General features: G+C 44.0%; 1 protein-coding gene across 1 annotated transcript in view; it reads left to right on the plus strand.

Annotated features, from left to right (window-relative positions):
• Nucleotides 1–6,135: 6,135 nt before the first annotated feature.
• The window catches only part of orc1 (origin recognition complex, subunit 1), a 36,653-nt gene continuing 20,914 nt past the window's right edge, over nucleotides 6,136–21,874 (plus strand). The window contains exons 1-5 of the mRNA XM_072274656.1: nucleotides 6,136–6,466; nucleotides 12,836–12,963; nucleotides 14,881–15,059; nucleotides 16,583–16,907; nucleotides 17,749–18,085. Coding sequence (XP_072130757.1) covers nucleotides 6,363–6,466; nucleotides 12,836–12,963; nucleotides 14,881–15,059; nucleotides 16,583–16,907; nucleotides 17,749–18,085 — 1,073 coding nt within the window. The 5' untranslated portion in view covers nucleotides 6,136–6,362. The remainder of the gene's footprint in view (nucleotides 6,467–12,835; nucleotides 12,964–14,880; nucleotides 15,060–16,582; nucleotides 16,908–17,748; nucleotides 18,086–21,874) is intronic.

A 21,874-nucleotide genomic window follows, 5' to 3' on the forward strand; every position in this document is an offset into this window, starting at 1 on the left:
GACCTCCCAAACAGCGTTCACAGCGCCTCCCTCCGTCTAGGCGGTCTAATTTACGCGGACCCCTCTCCCGGCGAACAATGTGACTGCAGCGCCTCCCAGCGACCAGGCGGCCTCACGTACACGGAACGCCCCTCTCCCGGCGAACAATGTGACTGCAGCGCCTCCCAGCGACCAGGCGGTCCAAAGTACACAAACTGGGAAAACGCAACGACTCCGATTCAGTGGGATCTCAGGATGAATGAAAACAGTGCGGGGATCGCAGACACTTTCATAGATAGGCAAGGCGCATACTGATGCACTAAAAGGTATGTATTTTCAGGTTGTTTAATGTCATTTCCTTTACACAAGAGTAAGGACAGCGAAATGATTGTTATTCCGGAACTGATGCAGCACAAAAAAACATAAAAGATAAAGAACACAATAATAATATTTTTTTAAAAACAGTAAAAGGAGGTGGAGCACTCCTTCAGCCTGATGCAACGCTTACACGTGCTCCCATTGGGTTGCCAGGAGTCTTGTTTCCTCTTAACCCAGCACCCAAGTGCCCTCATTACCATCTCGGGTGACTTCAACCATGTCACCATGGCTAGAACACTGCCCAACTTCACGCAGTATGTGAGCTGTACAACCAGAGGGGAGAGGACTCTGGATTTGCTGTGCGCTAACGTTAAGGATGCATACAGCTCCTCTCCCCTCCGCCCTTTGGGAAGGTCAGACCACAACCTGGTGCATCTAAAACCCTGCTACGTGCCTCTGGTGAAGAGTAAACCTGCAACCTCGAGGACAGTGAGGAAATGGTCGGAGGAGGCTTATGAGGTGCTCCAGGGTTGTTTTGAGGTGACAGACTGGCAGACACTCTGTGTGCCACATGGAGAGGATATTGATGGGCTCACAGAATGCATCACTGATTACATCAACTTCTGTGTGGACTGCAATGTTCTGACAAGAACTGCCCTTTGTTATTCAAATAATAAGCCATGGGTAAAAGAGGACATTAAGGACATCCTGAATGCTAAAAAGAGGGCATTTAGAGATGGAAATAGGGAGGAGCTGAGGGCAATACAGAGGGACCTGAAAGCCAGGATCATGGAGGCTAAAGATAGGTACAGGAGGAAGCTTGAGTGGAAACTCCAGCAGAACAACATGAGAGAGGTCTGGAGGGGGATGAGGACCATCACTGGGTTCCAGCAAACTAGCAACAGAGGAGCTGAAGGCCGTGTGGACAGGGCCAATGAACTTAACCTGTTCTTTAACAGGTTTGACAGTGTGGCCCCAGCCCATCCCACACATGAGCCATCTGTTGTCGGCCCCCAACCAAAACGTATTCCACTCTCCCCTTCTACTCCTCCTCACAGTCCCCTACCCTGCTTTCATGACTATACCCCTTGCCCACACAAAACCACCACGGTGGGCTTCACAGCTGAACAGGTGAGAAGACAGCTGAAACGTCTCAACCCAAGCAAGGCTACAGGACCGGATAGTGTCAGTACCAGGGTGCTCAAAGCCTGTGCCCCTCAGCTATGTGGAGTACTTCGCCATGTATTCAACCTGAGCCTGAGGCTCCGGAGGGTTCCTGTACTGTGGAAGACGTCCTGCCTTGTCCCTGTGCCGAAGATGCCGCGCCCCAGCGGCCTCAATGACTACAGACCGGTGGCATTGACCTCCCACATCATGAAGACCCGGGAGAGACTTGTTCTGGAGCTGCTCTGGCCTATGGTCAGGCCACACTTAGATCCCCTTCAGTTCGCCTACCAGCCCCGACTAGGAGTTGAGGATGCCATTGTCTACCTGCTGAACCGTGTCTACACCCACCTGGACAAGCCAGCGAGCACTGTGAGGGTCATGTTTTTTGACTTTTCCAGTGTGTTCAACACCATACGCCCTGCTCTGCTGGGGGAGAAGCTGACAGTGATGCAGGTGGATGCTTCCCTCGTCTCATGGATTCTTGATTACCTGACTGGCAGACCACAGTACGTGTGCTTGCAACACTGTGCGTCCGACAGAGTGATCAGCAGCACTGGGGCTCCACAGGGGACTGTCTTGTATCCCTTTCTCTTCACCATTTACAGCTCGGACTTCAACTACTGCACAGAGTCTTGTCATCTTCAGAAGTTTTCTGATGACTCTGCCATAGTTGGATGCATCAGCAAGGGAGACGAGGCTGAGTACAGGGCTACGGTAGGAAACTTTGTTACATAGTGTGAGCAGAATTATCTGCAGCTTAATGTGAAAAAGACTAAGGAGCTGGTGGTAGACCTGAGGAGGGCTAAGGCACTGGTGACCCCTGTTTCCATCCAGGGGGTAAGTGTGGACATGGTGGAGGATTACAAATACCTGGGGATACGAATTGACAATAAACTGGACTGGTCAAAGAATACTGAGGCTGTCTACAAGAAGGGTCAGAGCCGTCTCTATTTCCTGAGGAGACTGAGGTCCTTTAACATCTGCCAGACGACGCTGAGGATGTTCTACGAGTCTGTGGTGGCCAGTGCGATCATGTTTGCTGTTGTGTGCTGGGGCAGCGGGCTGAGGGTAGCAGACACCAACAGAATCAACAAACTCATTCGTGAGGCCAGTGATGTTGTGGGGATGGAACTGGACTCTCTGACGGTGGTGTTGTAAAGAGGATGCTGTCCAAGTTGCATGCCATCTTGGACAATGTCTCCCATCCACTACATAATGGACTGGTTGGGCACAGGAGTACATTCAGCCAGAGACTCAGTCCACCAAGATGCAACACAGAGCATCATAGGAAGTCATTCCTGCCTGTGGCCATCAAACTTTACAACTCCTCCCTTGGAGGGTCAGACACCCTAAGCCAATAGGCTGGTCCTGGACTTATTTCCTGGCATAATTTATGTATTACTATTTAACTATTTATGGTTTTATTACTATTTAATTATTTATGGTGCAACTGTAATGAAAACCAATTTCCCCCGGGATCAGTACAGTATGACTATGACTAATTCCTCATGATATTGAAGAAAGGCTTTCTGAGTGGATGCTAGCTCTTGGAGTAATCCTTTTTCCCCACTTCTCTGGCAAGACCTGTGGTAGAGGTGTATGTAGTCAAAGTCAAAGTGAAAATTTATTATCGGAGTACATACATGTCACCACCAACAACCCTAAGATTCTTTTTCTGCGGGCATACTTAGTAAATCTATAGAACAGTAACTGTAAACAGGATCAATGGACAACAAACTGCAAATGCAGATAAAAATAATCAGCAAGAAATACCGAGCATGAAATAACAAGATAAAAGTGGCCTTAAATGAGTGTAATTATATCCTTTGTTCAAGAACCTGATGGTTGGGGGGTAGTAACTGTTCTTGAATCTGGTGGTGTGAGTCCTGAGGCTGTGTACCTTCTCCCTGATGGCAGCAGTGAGAAGAGAGCATGGCCTGGGTGGTGGGGCTCTCTGATGATGGATGCTGCTTTCCTACAACAGCGTTTCATGTAGATGTGCTCAGTAGTTGGGAGGGGCTTACCTGCGATGTACGGGGCCAAAACCACTACCTTTCATAGGAGTTTCTGCTCAAAGGCATTGGTGTTCCCATACCAGGCTGTAATGCAGCCAGTCAGCACACTTTCCACCATAAATCTATGACGTTTGCCAAGGTTTTGATGACATGCTGAACCTCCGCAGACTCCTGAGGAAGGAGAGGTGCTTTTGTTACATCAATAAGAACAGGTGTGTGAACGACTCACAGTTCACCTGTGACAGAGTTCTTAGTGGTGGAGGATGTGCACTCCCATTTACCGAGGGAGATTAGTACTATTGTGATTATGGCTGTATACATTCTCCCCCCCCCCACCACCACCACCATGCTAATGCTGGCTGGGGAAGCACTGCCTGAGCTGTATAGCAATCCACACACACAGTAAAGTATGGTTTCTTTATTGTTGCTGGCAACTTCAGCCATGCGAACTTCCAAACAGTCCTCCCTACACTCTATCAGCATGTAGTCTTCGCCACCAGAGGTGAGAACACATTCGAATTGGTTTATACAAACATCCCTGGTGCATACGAAGCCGTTCACTGTCCTCACCATGAAGCGCCATTAGAGTTGTACTTACTCTTTACCTTTTAACTTGTGTCACAAAAGCACCTCATTATTTGTTAATTTACTAGCGGTAATATTACTGAATGTGTTTTGTGTACTGTGTTGTGCACCCTGGTCCAGGGGAACGCGGTTTCGTTTGGCGGTATACACGTGTACAGTTGAAGGATAGTAAACTTGAACTTGAAGCTGATCTCTAACAGAGAATCACTAATGCCCTTAGATTTTCCCACCAGTCGTCAATTCTAGATATAATTACCAAGATCACCAGAGCTATGAGGCAGTGGCAATACCTAGAGTGTCTTTGTGTTTTGTCTGGTGGCTCTGAGCACAGAATTGAATCTTTTCCTCTGTTTGCCTGGTAATCACTGTCCATGACAGGACTCAAAGAGAGTGACTGTTTTGGGAGTCTGGTATTGGACCTGCAGATAACTTGCCTTGCCACCCTGGCTGACTGAGGGAAACTATGGCCTTGATACCAGAAGTTGTTGGCCTGAGGGACAATACTTACACTGATTTGCTTGACCTTACGGTAACTTTGGAAGATTTTTCAGAGACTGCATTGATGATATTTTTCTAGTATCTTGAAAGCCACAAGAAGATCCTCCACTAATTTGCTCTCTGACAATTAAGGTCCACAGTGAAACCCTGAAAATAGGCATCATTTTGCAAATTTCGGTGATCATCTCTCGGTATAGGCAGGTATTGAGGATGAAACTTACCAACACCTTCAATGCATTAGTGTAGCCTTTGGTCAATTCATTGAAGGCTATTTAATTAAATTCAAAATAAATGAGGAAATGTTGAAAGCATTCAGTAGGTCAGGCAGCATATCTAGAAAGTGAAACAGTGTTTACAACTCAGGTTGGAATTGCAAACTTGAGAAAGATACTAATTCTTAGCTTTTAAGTTGTGGGAGGGATGGATACATCATTTTGAAAGAAAACAAGAGTGCATCACGAAGCAGTTAACTGTTCAATCTCTGGAGATGTCATTGAGTTGCCTGCCAGTCTATTTTTCCATCCCACCTCCATTCTGACCCTTCTGTGGCCATTTTCACTGTTTCCTCAAAACTCAATCTAAGTTTGAGAAGCAACAGCTTAACTTCCATCTGGGCACGCTGCAGCCTTTGAGCAACTTGCTTTTCTGCCTGAATCAGAACTGGCCAGTTCTGCTGCAATAGTAACTCATTTTCCCTCTCTTCCTAAATGCTGTCTGATCTAGGGCCAGTTCTTATCTCTCCACATGCACTAAGCTATTGGGCATTTCCAACAGTCTTTCGTTTTTAGTTTTCTGCAACGGCTGTTTTATCCCACAGTTTCTCTCTCTCTAATTTCTTTCAGTAATACCAGATGGTTTCTCAAACAGCAAATCCCCTCTTTCTATCACTTTGGAACTGAATGAATGCAGACTGATTTGGATGCAATTAGTCAGATTTGTTTTTGTTTACTCGGGAAAGGGACATGTCTGAGCTAATTTCCATATTGTTCAGCACATAGCATACAAACCTTCAGTTATACAGGATATTATCCAATCCATTTCAAACCAGTGATAACAGGTGGACATAATTTAGATTGCAGTAACAGAGTTAACTATGTCCTCAAGTATATGTGGGAGAGGGGGCCTGAATGGATAGATGGAGGGTGGTTGGATTGGATTGGCATAGTACAGGCTCAAGGAATGTGCAGGTCAGCTACACAACGACGTTAAAGTGTTGAAAATTGCGGGTTCTAGCAAGTCTGTGGGAACCTTATTCACGAGGTTCCAAAGTTTCAAAATGATGATCATAAACCACTGCAAATAACAAAAAAAAACATACTTGGTACTGAGTCAGAGATAAAAACAAACGCTGGAAACATTCAGCAGGCCAGGCAGTATAAAGTTAGTTTCTGATGGAAGACCTTGTCTTGTTTTAAGTATTGTTATTTTCTTATCCTTGTTTAAAATCTAACAACCTGTTTTTCTTGAGGTGATCAGGGACTTCACCAGAATAGAGGATAATTATCCTCTATGTTAATTGGAGACAGGTTTCCCCCGCCCCCAATGTACCCAGAATGCCTTGCTGCGCCCCAGCTGACCGGAATGGCGCGAGAATGTAGCGAAAAGTTGAGAGCTGTACGTTTGGAAAAGTTAAAATGAATCGGCAGCAGTTTTGAGCTTTAATTTAAGAATTTTAACTTTCTCCGCAGCCGAGCGAAAATCCAATTTCAAAGTCTGATTTGAGGTTATTTGCAACTCTTACTGACGAACAGTGTCAATTTTGTGCTTTCAAAAATCTAAGTTTACCGCATTGCACCCGAAATGAACAAATATACTACGAGGCACAGCGTGCGTGAAAAACGAATATACACTTGGCAAGGGAGGCCTGCTCGTGTAAACCGTAAATTGCAAGACTTGGTTTATGAGTGAGTAAGCGCTGCTGCGCACACTTCGCCCGGTGTTACTTGCTTGGGATCATCTGGTTCGTGGGGTAGAAAAGCATATGCATTTTTATAGAGTACCTACGATCGGGTTCGTTGGCCGTTTGTAGCTGCCGGTAGCTTGACGTGGTTAAAGGCAGTTTCGATCTCCTATAAGTCTAATACTGTTTTTATCGCTAGTCTAGTCAGTCATTTGCATTTTAACTCCATCTTCCATTCATCTTCATGTTTTCCACGTGTACTCAGTCAGTTTTTACTTCGGTGATTGTGGGTTTTATATTCGATCTCTTGTGTATAATTGCGCCTGTCAGATTGATTTGTTTGTAAACCAATGTGATCAGTAGCGAAAGTGGGGATGGGTACGTTTTCCTGGTCCCCTGATATTCCTTACATTGGGTTATATATACCATCTTGTGACCTGTTTTAACATCTAGACAGTCCCCACTAATCTCGCTCCTCTTTACCGGTCCCATTTGCGGAATTCTTATTGCGAACATTGATACGTAACCTGCATAAACTTTGCAGTTAACAGTAAAGTCGACAGGGAAACAGAAACGATATCACAGCCCAGAATTTTGCAGTATGAAAGCACTTAGGTTTTCTTATCTAGTGCCGTAGGTGTTGATTGACGGAGTTGTGTTCCTCAGATATCTGCTATCTTACATCGTTATATGTGTGTAACCCTTCCAAACGAGCATTAACATTCACAGTGTGTTACAGTTGAGATTGGCCTAGGAGCTACATTTGATAAGTTAACAGAGCACATATTGAGAAGGAAATCAGCATTTCTGAATATTGACAAATAAAGACAAAATTCACTGTCACGCTCAAGCTGAACATCCTGTTGCTGCATCTTTAAAATTGTTGATCTTCAAGCACACGAACTTTCAAGCCACACACACAAAATGCTGGAGGGACTCAGCAGGCCAGGCAGCGTCAATGGAAAAGAGTGCAGTCGACGTTTTGGGCCCAGATCCTTCAGCAGCCCGAAACTTTGACTGTACTCTTTTCCATAGATGCTGCCTGTCCTGCTGAGTTCCTCCAGCATTTTGTGTGTGTTGCTTTGATTTCCAGCATCTGCAGATTTTCTTTTGATTGTGATTGAATTTTCAAGTACCCACATGGAAGACTGAATATTGTGGCAATGGGTTCTAAAGACTTCTGAACAATAGAAATACCCTTTTTCCACATTGAGAGAGTTATAGAAATAAGTTTAATTGGTTTACTCACTTTACACCTGTGACTGTGTGGCTAAGTACAACTCCAACACCATATACTGCTGCGGGCTGTATCAAAGGGAGTGATGAATCGGCAGACAGGAGGGAGACTGGAAACTTGCCTGGGTGGTGTAATAACAACCACCCCTAACCCAATATCTGTAAGACCAAGGAACTGATAGTAGACTTCAGGAGAGGGAAACCAGAGGTCCACGAGCCAGTAATCATCGGAGGATGAAAGGTGGAGAGGGCCAGTAACTTCAAGTTTCTGGGTGTCACTGCCTCAGAGGGCCTGTCCTGGACCCATCACATAAATAATATTGCCAAGAAAGCACAACAGCGCCTCTACTTCGTCAGGGATCTGTGGAGGTTTGGCATGTCATCAAAAACCTTGGCAAACTTCTATAGATGTGCTGTGGATAGTCTGCTGACTGGCTGCATTACGGCCTGGTATGGGAACACCAATGGCTTTAGGTGGAAAATCCTACAAGAGGTAGTGGATTTGGCTCAGTACATCACGGGTAAACCCCTCCCAACCATTGAGCACATCTAAATGAAACATTGCCGTAGAAAAGCAGCATCCATCATCAAAGATCCTCACCACCCAGGCCATGCTCTTTTCTCACTGCTGCCAACAAGTGGAAGGTACAAATGTCTCAGGAATCCCACCACCAGGTTCAAGAACAGTTACTACCCCTCAACCATCAGGCTCTCGAACAAAAGGGGAGAACTACACTCATTTAAAGATTCTGTTATATCATGTTCATTATTCATTGTGATTTATTTGTATCTGTATTTGCACAGTTTGTTTACAGTTCCTGATGTTTACAGTTTGCAGTTACTGTTTTATAGATTTGCTAAGTATGCCCATAGAAAAAGAATCCCAGGATTGTATGTGGTGACACGTATGTACTCTGATACTAAATTTTATTTTGAACTTTGGTCAACTTACAGTAAGATGGCAGTCTGCTCAGACACAGCGACTTCTACGGGACCAACCAAAGGTGTCACTGCCTTTTGTAAACATACATCTTACAATCTCAAGACCTTGCTGGATATTAAGAACAAAGTACTGCAGGTCAATCCCATCAGCGAGTTGGTCGTTGGTGGAAATTTGATGAAGCTGGACTTGGTGCGGACCATGCTTCTGCCTGCTATAGAGAGGTGCTGGCACACAAACAGCGAGCAATTGTCTTCATCGCTTTTCTTGTGACCCTGTAGGACATTCCCAATGTGGAGTACTGCTAGTCCCTGGATTGTTGGCAAGACAGGTGGTGGGGGATCTGCGTGGCGTTGGTTGTAGCAAGGACCAGGTCTCAGGCTGTGGCATCACCTGTCTGCAGCTGTCCAGGGGAGCCGGCAGTGTGGTGCGGGGGCCAGGCAGGCTTCGGAGGTCTCCTTGCCTGTTTGCTTGGCGGAAGAGGAGCTGTATTGTGTTCGCAGTCTGCTGCAACGTTCGTGAACTCAGGGACTTAGACTATACTTTTTTGTGTGACTGCATGTTTACAGCAATCTTGTATGTGAGGCAATCTCAATGGCTCTTCACACAGATCACCTGGACAATACAATCACCTACGTCAGGATGCTGTTCACTGACTATTGCTCAGCATTTAACCCCACCATTCCAACAGTCCTGATCAGTAAGTTACGGAACCTGATCCTCTGTATCTTCCTCTGCAACTGGATACTCACCTTCCTAACCGGAAGACCACAATCTGTGCAGATTGATATTAATAACTCCTCCTCGCCAATCAACACTGGCGCACCTGAAGGATATGTGTTTAGCCCACTGCTCTACTGCCTGTACCCATGACCGTGTGGCTAGGCATAGCTCAAATGCAGTCTAAATTTGCTGATGATACAACCATCATTGGCAGAATCTCAGGCAGAGACGAGAGGGCGTACAGCAGTGAGATGTACCAGCTGGTTGAGTGGTGTTGCAGCCACAACAACCTTACACTCAACGTCAGTAAGACCAAAGAGCTTCAGAAAGGGTAGGACGTGGGATCACGAACAAATCCTCAGAGGGGTCAGATGTGGAGAGAGTGAGCAATTTCAAGTTCCTGGGTGTCAAGATCTCTGAGAATCTAACCCGGCCCTAACATATCGATGCAGCTATAAAGAAGGCAAGACTGTGATTATATTTCATTAGGAGTTTGAGATTTGGTTTGCCACATAAGACACCTGAAAACTTCTGTAGATGTTCTGTGGAGACCATTCTGACAGGCTGCATCACTGTCTGGTGTGTGGTGGGCTGGAGAAGCTACTGTTCAGGATCGAGAGAAACTGCAGGAAGTCGTAAAATTAGTCAGCTCCATCTTGGGTACTAGCCTCCATAGTATCCAAGGCACCTTCAAGGAGTGGTGTCTCAGGAAGGCGATGTCCATTATTAAGGACCCCCATCACCCAGGACATGCCCTCTTATTGTTATCATCAGGGAGGGTACAGAGAAGTCTGAAGGCACACACACAGTGATTCAGGAACAGCTTCTTCCCCTCTGCCATCTGATCCCTAATTAGACATTGAACCCGTGAACACTGCCTCACTTTTATTATTTCTGTTTTTGCACTGTTTTTAATTTAACTATTTTATATATATATTCACTGTAAGTGCTTTCCTTTTTCGTATATGTATCATGTAACGAATTGTCCTGCTGCCACTAAGTAAACAAATTTCATGACAAACGCCTGTGATATTGAACCTGATTCCGCCTGTATTATTACACTGTGTTTTACACCTTGGGCCACAGAGTTTGGCTGTATTCACAGGTATTCATGTAAGGTTGAATGACAATTAAACTTGAACTTGAGAAGCTAGAGTATGACGAGGATCTGGTATCTTAAGAAAACGGGTTGTGGACATTACAGGGTGTAAGTAACTAATAGCTGATTAGTTGAAGTCGTTCTTCATCCTCCATTGGGCAGGTCTACTACTGAAAGCTGAAAATGGGGGAAAAAATGTTGAGAACTCTTTGCCAGCAGGGAGCTGACCTGCAGATAAACGTCTGTATCTTCTGAAGCCAGCTTCAGCATCTTTTATTGGGACCAGTCTCTGAATCTCTGTTAAAAGATCAACTCTGACCGGATGAATTGTCCGAGTGCTAATGTAGCTCTCCATTCTGATGTCCCAAAGGTGTAGATTTACACCAGCAATTTTATTTTCTGCCTGCTCCTGTCAAGGTGTATTTGACTATATACTTCAGCTGTAATCTGATCTGCAGTTTGCAGTGTAATGAAAAATCAGCATTTCAGCAGATTGAATCAACTTAGCACAAAGGAACTTGCAAGCTTAAACTGAGGTAAGCATGTTGCTCAGGCTCTGAGATGACGTGTATACATAGCAGATTGAATAAAGTTGTTAGGCCGTCCTGATTCTGAGGAGGCTGAAGAGACCAAAGAGTGGACCCACAGACAGATACGCTGCTGGGACAAGAGATGCCTGGACTGGGGCTGAGGTGAGTAGTTAGTGATATGATCCGTACCAAAATCAGGCCTATTATTACAGACCTCTGTGGTGAATTTTGTTGTTTTGTGGCAGCAGTACAGTCAAGAAATAAAAGTTTACTATAAATTATAATGAAAATAAATATATCGTGCATTGGGCCGGCTGGTGGCGCAATGACATCGGCGCCAGACCCGGGAGCGGAGGTTCCCGGGTTCGAAACCAGTCGGGTCCACTCCCAAGTACGCTTTCCATCCGTGTCGGGTTGAACGTTGATCGCAACTCGACCTCATAAAATAAAGGGAAAAGTACTGCGAAAATGTCTGTGTGAGGAATGGTGCGCTACACAGTCTCTCTCTCTCTGGCTCCGCGCCTTGTAAAAAGCCATGAAAAAGACATCATCACGGATGCACGCATACCAAAAAAAAGAAAATAAATATATTGTGCAAATGGCACTGTTCACTCTGGTCATCTGCGCTGTCCTGACCCTTGGAAGTTCTGAATACTCACCCAAATGCTCCTCGATCTTGAGGGACTACCGAGGAATAGTGGTTGTTTGCTAATGTCTTTTAAGTGAAACTAATCCATTGTGGCCTGTATAACTTCTGAGCTTCAGCAATGTGGTCACCAGAATAGCAACCCGCTTGGTTCAAAGGGATGGCAAAAAAATCCCAGAAATGATTTTTAAAAGTTGCTGAAAGGAAAACCATAATATATTTCACATAAAGAATTCCTAGAATTTCAAGGAAGAGGAACACAAAAAGTAAAATCAGAAGTAATTTAAGTTCCATACCAGGTTTGGAACTTAAGTAAAATACAGGGAATAATTGGTATTTGTCCAAATAAGATATAGGTGCAGTTTTATTCCAGAAACTTTGAGGGTGTTTTTCTCTAACTCTGGTTCTAGGGTGACATTTGAAACCAATATGGAAACTGTGGGGTAGGAGATGTCTGATGAGGGGCAAGTGGGTAGTTTCTGAGGTGATGCTCACCTGCTGTTTACAGTGGGCTTCTGTGTGCTCACAATGCATGGACATGGACAATGAAAGCTTTGTTGTCACTTTCAGAAATACCCTGGAGTCTTTGGAAACGTATTTTTTCCAGAGGCTTTTGGAACTGTCCCTCCTGAATCTGTTCCTCTCCCTAATGATCTCTTCTGGTGACAGAACTGGGATCAAAGTATGTGTTTAAGGAGTCTGTGGCCTGTCCATCGACTACTCAAGGCCTACTGGGCAGCTATAGTCTTTAACCTATAGGTTTCTGACTAGTTACTGCAGATACCTGAAGACTGGTGAGATACCACCAATGCTGTCCCTCAAAAGTCCTTCAGATTCTGACGGGTTAGTGAACTATTGTCAGTGTCCTCTCCTGGGCCAATGTCCTGGTAGCCTTATCATTAGTAAACAGTGGTGTGTTTTTACAACATTCTGGTAGTTTTATGGTCACTATTGGCGTTACTGTTTTCATTTCAACATTCATTCGATTGTTGAAATAGTGGCACATTGTCTCAGAATGTAAGGTACAATTAAATGGATAATTCTAGAATCTTTATTTGTAAGTGGAAGTGAAGCATGATGTCCATTGGTATGCGGGAGAGATTTGCTATAGATATAGTTCCACACGTTAAATGTTGAGGGGAATGAAAACATTTTCCCGCATCCAAAATAGGTAAAATTGTAAACTCTTCTTTCTTTAGAGCCATTCAGGTAGAATATGAAGGAACTTCCAATATTCAGTGCATCAAAATTGAAGATTTTGTTTTAATCATGAGTGATGATGAGGATCGTCCATATGTGGCAAAGTTGCTAAAATTATTTGAGGAAGGTAAGGACATGTTTCATTGATTTGCCTCTGATAAGTTTTCACTGAATTGAAAGGCCATTTCAGTTTTAGATTTTAAAAAAGGCACTTGGGTATCAACTTTTGGTTTCATGGAATGCAGTATTTGACTTTTGATCGTACAGAAAGTTATCCAGTACTGTTTAGAATGTGTACAGGTTTCCCCCGCCATCCAAAGGTAGAGCGTTCCTATGAAACAGTTCGTAAGCCGGAATGTTGTAAAGTGAAAAAGCAATTACCATTTATTTATATGGGAAAAATTTGTGAGCGTTCGCAGACCCAAAAATAACCTACCAAATCATGCCAAATAACACATAGAACCTAAAATAACAGTAACGTACAGTAAAAGCAGGAATGATATGATAAATACACAGCCTATATAAAGTAGAAATACTTTTCCACAATCATTGCCTGCACTGTTGTCCATAGCGAAAATCTCACACAAGTGCCATTGGCAAAAACATGGCGCAAGTGCTCTCAGCAGAAAATCTCACGCAAGTGCTGTTGGCAGAAACAGTCTCTCCAGTAACCTTTAAGCTATGAAGCTGCCAAATCATACCAAATAACACGTAAAAGTACACAGCCTATATAAAGTAGAAATAATGTGTGTACAGTGTAGTATCACTTACAGGAATCGGGAAGACAGCGCCGAGCACACTGATGATGGTGTGTTAGACTGAGTTGTCGGAGTTTGGGTGGTGCAGTGGCCCCCACCCTCCGGGCAGCGACCCGATACCGACCCACAAAGCATGCAGTAGTGCAGCGGTAGCTGGGAGGCACACAGCACATCTTTAAGAAAAAAGCCGAAATAAACATGCTAATTAATGCCAATTGCATCGCCTCTGATCTGAGCCGACAGTTACATGTCGGGCGGCACCTAATCAATTAGCATATTTATTTCTGCTATTTTCTTAAAGATGTGCTGTGTGCCTCCTGGCTACTGCCGCATTCTCGGCGAATCGGTCTCTGTCCGCGGCCTGGGGGTTGGGGTGGTGGGACACTTGGGTGTCATCTCCTCGTCGTCTGTTTCCATTTGGGCAGGCAGCTCATCTCTATGACTGCCCGCCTCGATGTCGAAGGTTGAGGTTTGTCGTCTGATGTGGAAGGCTTGCTTGACTGCTGAGCCTCGCTCATTTTTCTACAATACAGTTCTTTGTAAGCACTCAAACCATCCTGCAAATATCCTCTAAACCTACGTACCCTTTCAAAATTAAAGTACTTTATCATTGCAGTGAAAATCTCACGCAGTTGTTTCACATTCAGTTCGCTACTGCATTCGGTTTCGATTGTTATCCTTTCCTCTTCCAATTGCATCAGCTCTTCATCTATGAGTTCTTGGTCATGGGATGCCAAAACCTCTTCGACATCATCTTCGTCAGCTTCCACAAGCCAAAGTCACGTTGTCCTTACTTCGTTCACCATGATCAAAACGCTTAATTATGTCTAGCTTTACGCTAAGTGTAACATCCTTACGAGCTCTTTCAGGCTTTTCCGATACCTTAGAACTCATCTTGCTAACGGCTGCTCACAGGCACATGTTTAAGCAATTCCGGCGAGAATGCCATTCCGAATCCGGGGGAGAGCGGCTGCTCGGGGCACGTGCTGCCTTTTATCGCGCGCTGATTTTTTTTTGTAAACAGGGAACTAATGTAGGTCTTTCGTAACAGTGAGGTTTTGTAAAGCGAATGTTCGAATAGCGGGGGACAGCTGTATATGTTGTGTATATTTGCTTGTTATGTCCATACACTGTACCCACAAAGAGAACAATTATCAGCATGGAAACTAGGATTTTAATGCAAATCATTCAATTTAAAATCCCCTCCATGTTTTAATGTACAACTCGATGATGTTGAAGCTTTTGCATTCCATATATTTCAATTGACAAGTTATTCTCCTCATCAGGTGCACAGCAGCCTCCTGTGAAGCATGCTCTTGTCCAGTGGTTTGTTCGTATCGAGGAGATACCCAAACCAAAGCAGAAACTATTGGGGAGAGAAGCCCATCCCAATGAGATCTTCTTGTATGAAGTCGCTGACTGTGATAATCAGATCAGTGCTGAAACCCTCCTTAAGCAAGTAAAGGTAGGACTTGAGCTCAGAAGATAATCAGTGTGGTGTTGCATTGCCAGAAGTGCTTCATTCTCAGACCTGGTAGTAAACAACTTTAACCTGCCTTTGCACTAAGCCAGGGGTTCCAACATGCTTAATGGTGTTGGTCCCTGGCACAGAAAAGGTTGGGAACCCCTGCACTGAGCACTAGGTGATGAATGTAGGAGATAGCTAATTTCTTCAGTTAATCAAGTCAATTCATCCCATCCCTTTGTCCACTTTGGATTTTTTTTGTATATTTTTGCCTGATATTTGTGTCAAATAATAACTACGACACAAACTTTTTAATGGAATTACTATTTGGAATTTCCTGTTCAGACATTTTCACCTCGTAGAACTTTGATTCTGTTCAGTTGGTGGTATTGGAAAAGCTTAACTGGACAAGTCACGTTTGTTTTCATTTGTGGGATGTCGAAATCATTTACAAAATCGGTAATTATTGCCCATTACTAATTACTCTGAACTGTGACTGCCTTTTTCATCTGTTGCCAGTCTTGTTACGAAGATTCTTCGTGTGCTGTCAGGGAGCAAGTTTCAGGATTTTGCCTAAGTGGTTTTAAGGGATCAGGGTGTATGCAAAACTCCAGAGGTTTTTGACTTGGAGGAAAATGTGCAGGTGGTGACAGGCTGACCGTGTTCTTTTGTGGCTTCAGGAGGTGTTGGTACATTTGAGAGAGCCTTTGCGAGTTGAATGGTAGAAGGTTCAACATAGTGTCTTGGTGATGTAGAGTGAGAACTTTTTGATGTTGGATGGGCTGGCAATCAAAGTAGCCTTTTTCTGGTTGGCATTGACCTTTCTCTATCATGAATTGTGTTCATTCAAGGAAATGGAGAGTATTCCATTACATTCTTGCTTTCTGTCTTGCAATTGGCTAAGGTGCTGAGGGAGGCTGGGGTGGTGCAGAATGGGGAAGAGTTATTGCAAAATAACTGCCTTATATTTATGAGGCTGTTCCAATTAAATTTTCTGGTCAACCATGACCTGTAAGTGTTGATATAATGTTGGTATTGGCAGTGCTTTTCAAAGAGAAGCATCTGTTTTCTAGTTTCAGCCCGAGTGATTATTATGCAGTTCTCTTTCTTCAGATGGGCACAGTCTGCTTTGTCATTTGTATTGTGAGTAAAGATCAGTACTACGAACCCCGGCAAATATTACCACTTTTGATGTGGGCAAAAGGCCGCTGATGATTCAGGCAGAGGTGTTTATAATCCATTATTGTTCATCTTTGGAGAAGCATAGGTGGGTCTTTCAAATAGGAATGGCTTTGATAATATTTTGCCTTTCACCCATGAGTGGTGGAAATCTGGAAAATCTTGGAAGTAGTCCACAAAATCTGAAGGGAGAAATATTGAGTAAATGAATGCCATTTTCAGAATGGTTGGAAGTATGCTGACATTAAACATTGGCTTTATTTCTCTTGCCAATGATGCTGCATAATCTGAAGATACTCATCATTTTCTAAATGACGGTAAAATTGTAAACTCTTTAATTTTAGGTATGCCAGATTGCTCCAGATGACCCATTTCCTCCATCCAATCCTGGTGAGGATATTTTCTTTGTTAAGCTGAAGTGGGATGGAAAGAATTTTGACGAGCTACCTAGAGGTGAATTCCCGGCCACCTATTCTTTTGAGCCTATTCGTAATAATAAAAACCTGGATTCCTTGCCCGGCCGCACGCAGAAGTCTTTCCCGAGTCGCATGGATGGTAATAATGAGCCTAAAGGTGATATGGTGATGAAGACTGCTGAGTACACTTCACAAAGTAAGAAGAGTACAAAAAGCAGTAGCTCCACGGATATGAAGAATCTTTTGCAAAATGGTAGGTAAGATTGCGGCTTAAGACTTGGGCCCCATAATTAGATTATGAGAACATTCAGTCCTCTTTTATTGTCATTTAGAAATTCATACATGCATTAAGAAATGATACAATGTTTTTCCAGAGTGATATCACAGAAAACAGGACAAACCAAAGACTAACACTGACAGGACCACATAATTATAACATATAGTTCCAGCAGTGCAAAACAATACCATAATTTAATGAAGACAAACCATGGGCATGCTTAAAACAAAAGTCTCAAAAGTCCCCGAGTCGATCGACTCCCGAGTACCCGATAGCAGGCGGCAAAAGGGAGAAACTCCCTGCCATAAACCTCCAGGCACCGTCAACTTGCCGATACCTTGGAAGCAGCTGACACTGAGTCCATCCGTCCGAAAACTTCGAGCCTCCGATCAGCCCTTCCGATGCAGCCTCCTGAGCGCCATCCTCTGCCGAGTGCCTTCCACCCTGTCCCGGCCGCTGAAACAAGCAAAGCCAAGGATTTTGGGGCCTTCTGCTCCGGAGATTCCGGTTACCACACAGTAGCAGCGGCAGCGAAGCGGGCATTTCGGAAGTTTTCCAGATGCTCCTCCATACTCTCACATCCGTCTCCATCAAATCAGGATTGTGCACGGTCCCCTACTTGACAAATAACAAATATTCATCACCGGAAAGGCCGTGCGCACTGCTGTCGCGCCACCATCTTCTCCTCTTATGAATTTATTTGAGGAATTGGGTTCCTCTGATTCTAGTAATGAAGAATCCAAATTAATTTTTTTCTTAATTCAGCCATATCTTTTTTAACATGAAATTGATTAACAATATTTATTTTCAATTGTAGGTCTTAAAAATTTTTCAAAAAGAACAGAGAGAGATATTTTGTCTGAACTCCTTGATGATGACGATGACAACGATGAAGATGATTGTCCGAGGAAATGTCATCGGGCGGAAATGAAGCCTCGAGTTGCAAAGCACAGAGTAGATTTCAGTTGCATTTCAGATAATCCTCAATCGCCTTCTAAAAGGTTACAGAGTCAGTCGAAAAATATTGTCCTTTCGCCTTTTGTAATGGTTGAAAAGGTAATGGATAATCAATTGTCTCCTCTTCAAACTTCAAAAACGAAACAGCAGCATTCAAGTCCTCCCAGAATTAGTGGAGAAATCATTGATAGTTGCAGGTAAGTTACAAAGTCGATCAATATTTATAGCACCTAATTATTTCTTGAGCAGATTGGAAAATATGCATTGATGTACATCATGCAATTATTTCATTTAGATTACGAGGACACTGAGTCCTCGTTTATTGTCATTTAGAAATGCATGCATTAAAAAAATGATACAACGTTCCTCCAGAATGATATCACAAGAAAACACAGGACAAACCAAGACTAAAACTGACGAAACCACATAATTATAACATATAGTTACAACAGTGCAAAGCAATACCATAATTTGATAAAGAGCAGACCATGGGGACGGTAAAAAAAAGTCTCAAAGTCCTGATAGCCTCTCACACAGATGGCAGAAGGGAGAAACTCTCCCTGCCATGAACCTCCAAGCGCCGCAAACTTGCCGATGCAGCACCATTGGAAGCACCCGACCGCAGCGGACTCTGAGTCCGTCCAAAAACTTCGAGCCTCCGACACAGCCTCTCCGAGCACCATCCTCTGCTGAGTGCTTTGAGCCCGCCCCAGCCACCGAGCAACAAGCAAAGCTGAGGACTCAGGGCCTTCCCCTCTGGAGATTCTGGACCACACAGTAGCAGCAGCAGCGAAGCAGGCATTTCAGAAGTTTCACCAGATGTTTCTCCGTGCTCTTGCACTTGTCTCCATCAAGTCAGGATTGTGCACGGCACCCTACTTGACAAATAACAGACATCACCACCGAGTGGCCGCTGCGAGCTGTGTCGCGCTGCCATCTTCCCTAGAAATGGCGAAGTGAAATTTTTGATGAAATTTTTTTTCATTAAATTTAAAAAAATACTGGAAGTATTCAGGTCAGGCATAAGCTGTGGCGAGAACAATAAAGTTAATGTTTTGGTTTCAGGGTTGTAGGGTAATACTGCGTGGATACAGGCCTTTCAGCCCAACTTGTCTATTCTGATCCAGCTACCTACCTGAGGTAGGACAACTTGCCTGAAGTTGTTTCAGATCCCTCTAATCGTTCATATCCTAAACGTTATTGATCCATAACAAAACATATTCAACCTGAAACATTTTTCTTTTCACTAATGCTGCCTGACCTGCAGAGTATTTACAACATACTGCTGCCATTAAAAATTAGTCCCCTTTGATCTTTAAACTGTTTACCTGAAGATTCTCCTGCTCCTTCAAGTTGATTTTCCCATTTCCATGATAGCAATCTTGGCAGAGAAGGAATTGGCTAAATTACACTCACCATTTCATCTCTGAAATTTTGGACACATATTGATATATATTCATGTTTGTTTATGGAATGCATGGTGCATGATCAGTTGATAACTTCTCAATTTATTAAGCTTCTGTTATAATTAATAAGCCTATTAAATTTGCCTTGTTTGTTTTCTCTGAAAGTTGCTGTGTGAAATTTCCGAGTCTTTGAGTAGCTGCAAGAGTGTACCAGCAACTAAGTTGCTTAGGATTTCAGCTGAAGGTTTATTGATAATATCAGCAGTGACAGCACCACCAGAAGTTTGTAGTGTCCAAATCCTCTGTTATGCTTGAATAATGCGCACACCATCTACTGATCATGTTGTGTCTGATCCTGAATTACCTTCTGAGATGCCAGTTGTGCCCGGTATTAATAGCGTGGCCCATCTATGAGAGAAGGCAGTCCTTCTGACACAAGCAGGCCTGAAGAATTTTCAACAACAGCAGCACCGTGGTGCGACTGTACCAACACATAGGTTGTTAATTTGGGTTATAAGATTAGCTTTATTTGTCACATGTACATCAAAACATACAATGAAATAAACCGCACCAGCGACCAACATAGTCCGAAATGTGCTGGAAGCAGCCTGCCAGTGTTGCCATGTTTCTGGCACCCACAAGTTACTAACCTAACCTGTAAGTCTTTGGAATTGGGAAGAAACTGACACGGTCATGAGGAGAATGTACAGATTTCTTATAGACGGCGGCAGAATTGAGTGCAGGTTGTTGGCCCTGTAATAGTGTGACACTAACTGCGGCATTACTGTGCTCCCGCTTTAGGAACACAAGAGCAAGTGATAGCTGTTTTTAGAGTCTGGGAGTTACAGTGCATTTAATGGCAGAGTCAAAGTCTAGTACAACTTGGAACTAAGCCCTTTTGCTGCACAGAATCCACAGTGACCATCAAGCAAAAATTTTCACATATCCTCCACTAATCCCATTTTATTCTCCGGGTGCCCCTTATTAATTTTCCACTGACCTACTGCACATTAGAGACATTTGAAGTGGCCAGATCCTCATATCTGTGGGGTGTGGAAGGAAACGGGAATGTATGGACAAAGCTTGTGTGGTCACAGGCAGAATACAGGGACTCCATAACAGCACAGGAACCCAGCTCAGAGACGTTTGTGAGGCAGCAGTTTTGCCGTGCTGCCCTATCCCCACCTAGCCTTACCTCGACATTTAGGATGACTTGCTTCCACTCCATTTGGCATTTCTGAAGAGACCGCGAAAGGAGGTGTAGGCTCTTCCACGGATTGGGTAGATGGCGGGGCTAAGTAGGTCGCTGGTGAAGGAGTCTGCCCTCTCTGCCCCTAATGTAGAGTCTCCATGTTTTCCCAGCATGGATTTGAGGTTCCCGATTCTCCTTTTCATCTCTGCAGTCATCGACAAGATTCTGAGTTCGGGGGGGGCGGGGGAGGGTTACTTTTTTCCCCCCAAGAAAAATCAGTCTTTCCTCCGACACTTGGCGATGGCTTCCTGTGGTGGAGCTTAGAATAAGCATACCTGTGTTAGGAATCTGACGTCAAGCCTGCAACAGATGTGGCCTCCTATCACAAACAAGAGAAAATCTGCAGATGCTAGAAATCCAAGCAGCACACACAAACAAAATGCTAGAGGAACTCAACAGGCCAGGCAGCCTCTATGGAAAAGAGTACAGTCGATGTTTCAGGCCAAAACCCCTCAGCAGGACTGCAGAAAAATGCTGAGGTTTAGACTTTAAAGGTGAGGGAGGGGAGAGAGAAAAGCACCAGGTAATGGGTGAAGCTTAGAGGGATGAAATAAAGAGCTGGGAAGTTGATTGGTGAAAGAGACAGAAGGCCATGGAAGAAAGAAAAGGGGGGAGGAGCACCAGAGGGAGGTGATGGACGAGCAAGGAGATAAGTTGAGAGAGAGAGAAGAGGATGGGAAATGGTGAGGGGGGTGGGTTGGAGGCATTACCGGAAGTCTGAGAGATCGATGTTCATGCCATCAGGTTGGAGGCTACCCAAACGGAATATAAGGTGTGGTACAGACGTGGCCGACCCAGTGGAGCTGATTATGTGTGATGTGGGCTGCAGTGAAGGGGATGTTGGTCTGAGGGAAGATGCAGAAGTTGTTTTACTTATCTTTCCAGTAGATTTTGATGGATTTGCAGACCTCATTCATGATGTTGATTTAGTGCTGCAATTCAAGATTGTTTCGTCTCATATCCAAATGAACGAGTGTAAAGTAGAATGAAATAATTGTAACTCCAAATCTAATGCAGCACATAAAAGAAACTCAGTAAGATAAGGAACACAATAATTAAAAAAAAAATAAATATTATGTAATATAGCTTGTTTACATTGATTGTCCACCAGGTGGCGCTAGGTACAGGCGTGTCCATTCATAAGGCGACTGACAGGAAATGATAAAATTAGTGGTGGTTGGGAGTGTGGAGGGGTGGGTTAGTGAGTAGAGGTGTTGATCAGCCTTACTGCTTGGGGAAGTAACTGATTAATGGATGCTATGTAGCCTCTTCCCTGTAGGGAGTGGGACAAACAGTCCATGAGCAGGGTGGACCCGTTCAAGATGGTA

The sequence above is a fragment of the Mobula birostris genome, chromosome 12 (assembly GCF_030028105.1).
Source record: "Mobula birostris isolate sMobBir1 chromosome 12, sMobBir1.hap1, whole genome shotgun sequence".
Classification (NCBI taxonomy): Eukaryota; Metazoa; Chordata; class Chondrichthyes; order Myliobatiformes; family Myliobatidae; genus Mobula; species Mobula birostris.